The sequence below is a fragment of the Halyomorpha halys genome, unplaced genomic scaffold (assembly GCF_000696795.3).
Source record: "Halyomorpha halys isolate HHAL.00 unplaced genomic scaffold, Hhal_1.1 Scaffold819.1, whole genome shotgun sequence".
In the NCBI taxonomy this organism is placed as follows: domain Eukaryota; kingdom Metazoa; phylum Arthropoda; class Insecta; order Hemiptera; family Pentatomidae; genus Halyomorpha; species Halyomorpha halys.
In genome coordinates, this window is record NW_027106888.1 from 490,986 (window position 1) to 500,261 (window position 9,276).

A 9,276-nucleotide genomic window follows, 5' to 3' on the forward strand; every position below is an offset into this window, starting at 1 on the left:
CACACAGTACAATACAATTAAAACAAAACATATCTAACCAGAAACTGCAATAATAAAAATACCTCAGTTTAAACTATATCTATAATTCAAAATATATCTTAAAACCAAATAAAAAAAATAAATTCTTACTCTAAATTAAAAATAAAATAAGTACAAAAAATAAATAAAAGAACAAAAAATAATCCATTAAATCACATTTAACACTCATAGATATGTAAATGCATGCATATATCCAAACATATACACAGAGGGGCATTTATACAAATAAGCACTTACCAGAAATAATATGACACAAGTTTAAATATGTGCATCAAGGGTTAACATAGGATATTAAAAAAATTATTCACTTCTAATCTTGATTCTATAATTAAATTAAGATGTTATGATTTGAAAGCATCAGCTTGCGAAGTAAGAAGGTATTTGAAAAGCATACATTTAAATGAAGACATGGAAGCATGGTAGATATGGTGAAAGATTCAATAAAGGCTTCTTGAGAATAAGTGCTGAGAGAACAGAAAAAACAACTTGAATGTGTCTGTATTAACAAAAATTAAAATGGTAATGAAAGGTAGAAGATACTTCTTAGCTGACTGGTATCCTTATTTAAGCAAGGATAGATTTCACCAATGTCATAGCTATGGTTGCTTGGCAAAGTTATGGTACCTTTTGATGAAGGGACTTATGTAGTGCACCCTGTGCAAATATATGAGAGTGCGTCAGATACATCAATCTCTCAGAGAGGGTGAAAAATCTAAATAACTGGTGTATAGTATGGAATACTGGGAATAGAGGAAGGCACCTTAATAAATCAGTTCACTTAGTGGGCGAGAATTTTTCTGTTCTTTTTTAGGATATCTTAGCATGAAGGAAAAAACTGGAATCAGAGATAAGCGAGTTAGTGAACAGAATTTTATTTCCTGCTTTACTGTCATTTATCAGACAACTTTGTCTTCCCGCCTAATGAAGCCTAGAGGTTAGCCTTCAATCAACTCAGTTAGTCACTGGCTGGCATTTCAGGCTCCTTATTATCATTGAGACTGGAAAAATCTCAATCTCCTTAGAGAAGGGATCTTTCTTTTCTTTTCTTCAAGCTCTAGAAGGAGATGCCATTCTATCCATAATTACAATTTTTGTAAATATAATAAATTCTTGTATAACAATGTCAAAAGGTTGATTCATATTTTGAGGGATGTTAGAATCAATGTTTAAATTAGTATAGTTTTGGGTACATTCATACATCTTTACTGATCTGTGAATTAGATATGTTTATTAGCTTACTATTATGTATTGTTCATTCTTTCATTTCTTGTATATCTTATCATTTGGTCACAGCTTCAATAGACTTCTCTACTGTCCCCTACATGAAAAGTATTTTTTTTATAATTGTCTATATTTTAATATGTGTAGATATCTTTATTCCTTTTTTTTTTTTCAGAAGTAAATTCAGAACAAAAAGCAGTATTTGTCAGCCATAATTTGCATGAAGTAACCATGTATTATCCAATGAGAGCAGTTCGAACAAATAAATATAAATTAATACATAATCTAAATTATAGAATGCCTTTTCCAATAGACCAGGATTTTTATATTTCACCAACATTTCAGGTTTAAATATATTTATTTTTTAATTGGATTTCCAATGTATAATATAGTTTTATGTGTTCGTTGAACTGAGAGGCGTCTTTCATTTAAAGCATATCTGGTTATTTACTGATTATATAATGGATGATCAATATTCGATTGACACCCCCTTTTTTCAATTTTGAGAATTTAGAAATGAGACTGACAGGTCTTAGTTGTGTGTGGTAAATGGAATTTCTTATAGTAGTAAAATCAACTGTATCCACTTCCAATTCTTTTCCGGCATGTTTACCTCTGAAGTTTTAAATGGAAAGAGACTTGAAGGCCTATATCCCCAAAAACCGCTAACAATTTTTATTTTTTGCCATTTACAATTTCAGGAAATGTTGGATCAAAAAAATTGTCTATATGGAATCATTATAAAATTATATTCTATACAACAATCCTTCATTGAAATGTCTCTTTCCATTGTAAATTTAATTGTTAAACATGCTGGGGAAGAATTGGAAGTGGTTATAGTCGGCTGTACTACTTAGGAAACTTTTTTTTCCCTATCCCACAGGCCTTGGATCTTCTGCCATAAGGGTTCTGGCAGGCTAATAAAGCGTTGTAAACTTGGACCACTTAGGCTCATCGTCACTGAAACCCCTCCTTATGTTATCAAGGCAAGGGCCATCATATAGGAGATTGGATATCATATCTGCCTCGAAGCAAAACAAGCATTGAGAATTATCTCTTACCCCAATTCTATGAAGATGAGCACCAAAGTAATTGTGTTCAGTTATAACTCTAAAAGCAGCAACTGATACGTGGTGGGGAAGGTCAGATGGTATGCAATCACTTGGACTGATGAGGGCAGCCCACTGCTTTCCTTCTGCAGACTCCTGATAGATTTGTTGCAGCTTACTTCTCAAGGACGCATTAATGAGGCTTTTAGCAGCAGAAAAACTAGTGAGTGTGTGAGGTTGGCATTTGGGTTCCTTCTTTGGCTAAGGTGTTAGCCCATCCATTTCCCAGATTCCAACATGTGAAGGTATCAATTGCAGAGCAACAATAGTGCCCCGTATGAGAAGCTCCTCCAGTACTATCTTCCCTCCAATACTTCATTAGAATTTGTTGGCCCAGTATTGCAAAGGCTGACTATGGCTGCCTGTGAATCACTAAGAATAATGGTCCTAGCAATATTTCAGCATCTCCAGAGCCAGACGAATAGCGTGGATTTCCCCATCAAAGTTGCTGGCTAGGCAATCAACAGGTGTGGCTACATATCTCAACGCCAAGTAAACACCTGCTCCTCCATTTCCTCTTGCTCCAATGGCTGATCCATCAGTGTATATATGCAGCCATTCTTTCTCCGGAAATCAGACGTGCAAAGTTTCCAATCCAATGACCTTAAGTTCTCTTGGCTTGTTCCCTATTCTGTTTGGAGATGGGCGATGATAGGCTTATGTAAAAGCTGACTCTGCAGCGAGGAATCAGGTATTGAGCTGATGGGAACTGTTCAGGATTCTGAAGAGACTGGACAAGGCAATACTCTTCCCTCAAGGATTTAAGTTTTGATAGGAATGTAGTTTTTGTGACCAGTTGTCTTGCAGCAAATGTATATCTCAGCCAGAATTCAATTTTGCTCTGCCGGATGTGTTCACTAAAGACTAATACAGCCAATTCTCATCTATATTTTAGAGGGTTCAATTCCCGTGCCATTGATGTAATAGACACTGACTTAGCACCATCTTCGATTATTCTCAGTGCAGGGTTTTAAGCTACATCAAGCTTTTTGATGGTCAAATCAGAAGTGGTCACTTACAGTTCACCTCTGTACTCCATTGTAAGTCGCATATAGGTCTTGTAGGTTAGTGCCAGCACATCCTGGGTGGCTCTCCATCAGGTTTCCGTCAATCTCTTCAGCAGGTCCAACCTCCTGGTTCCCTTTGATGCGTTATTCTTAGTATGAGCTCTCCATGTTAACTGAGTATCCAAGATAGGTGGCACAGTTTGTTTGTCTCAACATATTACCATCAAGCGATAGTGAGATGGGGTGTTTCTTAGTAGGGTAAAAGCTGGAATTCAGTCTTTAAGGTGTTGATTTACACATCATTTTGCGATCCCCAGTTTAAAAGGTGCCTCAGTCCAACTTAAGAAATTTCATTAACCATAAATAAAACCTATCTATATATAGGTATCATGGCATTTATCTATAGGTGTCAATCGAGTTTTTTACACCCAGTATACATTTATATTGATGTATTATGATTGTGAATCATGAATGTGGTACAGTAGTATGCTCCTCCAGTTGCTAACCTTGTTCCTGTCCTACACCTAATCTGGCATTAGAATTACTCTGTTTATGTGTAATTTCTTTTTACAGCAGAACCTCAGGGGGTTTCAAACAGATTCATTATCTAGGGATTTGTTATATTGAAGTTTGGATGGCTAACAAAATTTTATATTTATTTTCATACACATATTTATCGACTTTTGTATAACAAATTATTTGGAATCTAATCTCATAAAAATTATTAATATTGTGTTATGAAAAAACAGTAAACATATAATGGAAATATGTATATGGTATGCACTCAATCTTATTTTGGAAAACTAGAAAGATAATGAATGGTACTAGATATTCTAAATTATTGTTCATAACTTACACACTAAAATTATGTTAATAAACACATTCTCTAATTATAGATTGAGATCGCTATCCACTGATGATAATTTTATATTTTCATTATTATTTGATATTTTTGAAATAGTGCTTCACAACTAAATAATTAATTATTTATTAAAAAAATTATGGTTTTCTGATCCAGAAAATTAAAAAAGTAGGTTTTTTTAAATATTTTTTGGAGAAATGCACAAACATTTTTTTTTTTTCATTAATTAGTAAATATTGATTCATTAATTAGTAAATATTGATATTCGCAAATAAATTTTTTTTTTATTTTTTCTAGGATTTCTTAGTACTAAATATCCTGTAAGCATTCTACCTAATAAAATATTTTTATCGCATATTTAATCAGTATGGAAAAGCTACTAAGACACAGTTCTGAAAGAATATAAAGCATGTTTCACCACATGCTGTAAATAGTAAACAATTAATTAAAACCTTAATTTATAATAAAAGAGTATCTTTTATGGACACACAGAATTAGAATCAAATCTACCGCAAAGTGACCTTTGGACTCAGATCGTCTATTGCTAATGATTGGCGAAGAAAATCACAACTCTGTTGGATTGCCGGGAGAGAAATGGAAAATTATTCCATCTAATCGGCTATAAGATATACTGAGGTTCCACTGTACTATTGTTTTTTGTTTTTCATTCAACCTCTGAATACATTTATTTTTTAGTTCAATGAAAATGCTTGCGATAATCTTATATTCCAAGGTTTTTCAATCCTTGAGACAAAGTATTGAAGAACTGTTCAATCATAAGTTTTTATTTGATAATTTATAAACTCATCAGTATTTTATTTTTATTTTATATATGATTTTGAGAATATAAAAATATTACATAAAAAATATTCAGTAACTTTTTATTGGTTATCCATAATGATTTGTGGGTAGTAATCAAATTTCATAAATTTTGAATTATCTAACTTCTGGTTTTAGTATTTTGGTTGATTTAGAGAAATGAGTTTCATCCAATAGATATCTGGTTCTAAGCTACTTAGGTATTGCATGTGATTTTTCTGTTATGAATGCACTATGTTAGTTTAGTGGTAATTTTCAATTTTTAGTCAGTTATTGCTATTTATAGTGGTTCTTCTCATGGCTTCATAACACAACACTGAGGCCAAGCCTCCTCCAACAAAAATCTACATGTCCTTTAACTTCTCTACATTAACATTCAATAGCGCTTTTGTCTTCCTTTTGGTCTAATCGCAATATAACTGATCTTAGTCCTAAGTCAGGCAATCCTCAGGAAGTGGTCTAAGTCGAGGTTCACTCCTCTATAGATTCTACTATTATAGTAATACTACTAGTATGCTGGCTGCTAATAAGGATATGGTAATTTTGACCTTCCAATGAATTCCATGTTCTCTTATAAGGAATAAATGACTTGGCAACAATAAGGTGGCAGTGGGGTTATGATAACAATCATTGACTCCACACCATCAGCAGAGCTCTATCAGAATGGTGTGGGTTTTATTTTCACTTCAAGGTATGATTGTAGAAATGCATAAAATTCAATGGAGGATATTTAGTGAACAGAGTGCTTAAAAAATAGTTTCTTTTACCTTCTTTTACCACATAGCTACTTTATATTTATTCATAGAAAATTTGTTCAAACTTCATTCTTTTATAAAAAATTTAATTTGAAATTGTCCTGCTGCACTCCTGCACTCTGTTTAATTAATTAAAAATAAAATAGGTCTGATACATTGACAAAAGGAAATTAGAATTTATATGAATATCATTTTCTTGTAACTAATACAAAATCTGTTAACAGGAGCTTTTAAACAATACTAGGCTTAAAAGGCCGACTCATTGGTACAGAAGACTGGAAGATTATTATTATCGCCAAGAATGGGAATTGTTTGATATATCCGCAGACCCAGAAGAAAAGCATAATATTATACATGATCCTTCACACAATGTAAGATTTACATATTAATTTATTTCATAACAAATTTCTTTATGAGAAGGGGAGAAGAAAAGGTCTAAAAAGGTTCTCTTCTATATTATACTATCTTTAAAGTGGGTTTACGTCACAGATAACATTACAATTTTTGACACAAATTTGAATAACATTTGATTTTTTTTACATCAATTTATTGAAAGTATTAATAATATTTTGCTATGGGCCAATGTCAACTGAAGACATTGCAATGTTATTAACATTTTTGTAAGAAATAGCAATGTTAATATTTCGCTATTGATTAGCATAAACATTGACATTTTTTAATAATAGATTTATAACATTTAATTAATAACAATTTTACTGGTAACATTTTGGTATAAATGCAAATTTAGGTCACTATTTGTCCCAGAATAGAGGTTATTTTCCATTAAAATTTTTTTTTTCATTTCAATTCCTAGTCCTAACCAGAATGAGAGTATCAATATTCATTTAGCTATAACACTGTCATCATCATCACAATGGTTCTACAACCTGGTTTCAATTCCTGCCCTCCTCCAGTAGCTTCTGGCATTTGTTCCTGTCCTGTTCAGATCCTATCCAGTTTTCTGTTCCTAAAATACCCCTAGGATTTTTACCCACACCATCAAACCATCTCAATCTGAGCCTTCCTCATAAAATTGTAGCATAAGGAGTTTTCAGTATTTCCTCCTCTCGCATCTTTTATATATGTGATTTGATAATATGAATGACAATGAATATGACATATAAAGTCTGTTTGGAGGATCTCGTTCATTTTAAAGCAAATCAATTATCTCTGTACATTCTTTACAGGATTTTCCTTTCCAATCAAGGAAAGGAAAAGATTTAGCTGATCATATTAAATGAGTGCCCATATCTCACATCCTTAAAAAGGAACTGGCCATATCAAGGTTTTGTAGAGCTGGACCATGGTAAATCTACCACAAAATAAATATTAATTGACCCAGGTGAGAATTGAAACCCCACTATTCAGAAACAGGCACTCTGGGAATTTCAATTACATTAGTTTGTTTTTAAAATACAATTTTAAACTCCATTTAATTAAATTTTAAACTTTATTTAATTATCAATTAGACTGTATATCTATTCCATTAGTATTATTATTGTATACAGTGTTTTTCAAACTTGTGACACCTGTCTACCATTTTTATAATTTTCTTAACACTGAGTAACACTTCTCAAAAATATTGAATATACTGTGAAACCTACTTTTCTTCTAAAAAAAAAACCAAAAAAAAAACCTGAAAGCTTTCTAAAGAACAACTCTCTCAGTCAGAAACCCCTCCCTACAGATAATTTTTAAATGTCCTGGCCTGGAAGAATAGGAATTTAGATCCTTTGTTAGCCTACACTCAACAAATGCAGACAACTAAATTTTCATCGCTAAAAGATAAATTTATTCCTCTGAATGGACTCTTAAAATAAAATGCTGAAAATTAAGTAAACCGAATAAATTATGTATGTACAGTTAAATATGGGAAATCTTACATTATACCATACAAAAACACACAAACATAATACCAACAAGTATCAAAGTTGTTTTTATTATTTTTCTATGTTTGTAATTGGATAAAAATAAACTGCTTGTTACACCAGACATACTACGAATACCACACGTTGAAAAATAATGCTATACAGTTATTGTTTATCTTCTAACAAATAAATGGACTCATATGATACAAGTAAAGCAAGAATGGTGTTAAGAATATTTGCTAATGCTTCATTATGAAGCATTGCTTTAGCATCCCTCAAAGTTGTTGACTTACTATGCTCACTCCTGAATGAATGAAAGTGAATTACTGTGGATTCTTTGCTGATAAAGTTAAAACCTTAATGAGCAAGAGTAGGTACAAGTACAAGTTGTTAATACTTTACTTAAAAATACCAAGTTGGAAAATCAGCGTTAATTGCTTATGGTACTTCAAATAAAAATTAATTGATATTTTTTTTAATTGTGTGGATTTTTTACAAACTTGTATCACTAAGATAAAACTTTTGTAGAAGTTAGATAATTTTATTACTCAGTTTTCATTGTATCTCTAAACGTTTATGAAATCATTAACAAGTACCACAATAAATCTTTTAAATGGTTTTACCAGGTTTTTACCACAATTAAATAAACAGGAGTTATCAATCTATTGTAAATTAAATTGCAATGTTTTAATCCCTAAACTCATCCTAAAGTTTTATTAAAATAATTTATAATCAATTAAGTTAATTATTGCAAGATTCTGAAACTAATTGATAAGATTAGATCTCCTTTAAACTGCTAGCCCTAATAATGCTCAATAAGGACAATTGAACATCATTGAGTAGAATCAGAGACCCTGATCAAGTGAGGCTAAGATCAAGTGACTCATTTGTTTGTATGTGTGTGAGTATATGTACAAAGACCATCCATAAAATATAGATTAATTTGGCATAACTAAATTTTTAAAAAATATATCTACAAAAAATTGTATTTACTAAGTTATGGTTCCTTATTCTATTTTTGAATGTAATTGCCATTACAGGAAAGGCATCTATTGTGAATTGGTAACTGTTTTTCAATTTTATAACACCAAATATGGAATCAATTTTTTAGTATTAAAAGTCTATGTAGAGTTTATGTCAAGAAGAGAAACAATAAAATCAGTGTCCAGTTGTGAAACTATTTAACGACCAAGTTGTACTGCTGTTCCCAACTATACAAATGTAAAGTTATTTGAAAAGGTTTCTTTGATTCACAACCACTCTTCACCTCATTCAGTGGCTTATAGACAGGAAGAACTTTAATGTTTTAAATGGGAAATGTTTGGCTAAACTCCTTACAGCCCTGATCTAGCACTAAGCAATTTTTACTTGTTTTTGAAACTATAGGACTTTTTAGGTAGTTGAAAAATGTTTTAACAAATGAATGAAATGAGTTAACAAATGATTAAGACCTCAAAGTGACAGTCACATCCTAGCCCAATTTTTTATGAGTAGAAGAGTATAACATTGGCATTGAATAACAGGTATAACATTACAATGCATGCCTTGATAGCAATGGCGATTATATTGGAAAATATAGTATACCATAACTTGGAT

The 9,276-nt window shown here is 31.7% G+C and overlaps 1 protein-coding gene across 4 annotated transcripts in view; it reads left to right on the forward strand.

Annotated features, from left to right (window-relative positions):
- Nucleotides 1-9,276, forward strand: part of Sgsh (N-sulfoglucosamine sulfohydrolase) — a 51,257-nt gene that overhangs the window by 41,679 nt on the left and 302 nt on the right. For 3 of the 4 annotated variants that reach the window (XM_014429757.2, XM_014429753.1, XM_014429756.2), the window contains 2 exons: nucleotides 1,436-1,605; nucleotides 6,037-6,183. In XM_014429757.2, the coding sequence (XP_014285243.1) occupies nucleotides 1,436-1,605; nucleotides 6,037-6,183 (317 nt within the window). Of the gene's footprint in view, nucleotides 1-1,435; nucleotides 1,606-6,036; nucleotides 6,184-6,999; nucleotides 7,179-9,276 lie in introns of those variants that run through there. The other variant, XM_014429754.3, reaches the window with a different exon arrangement.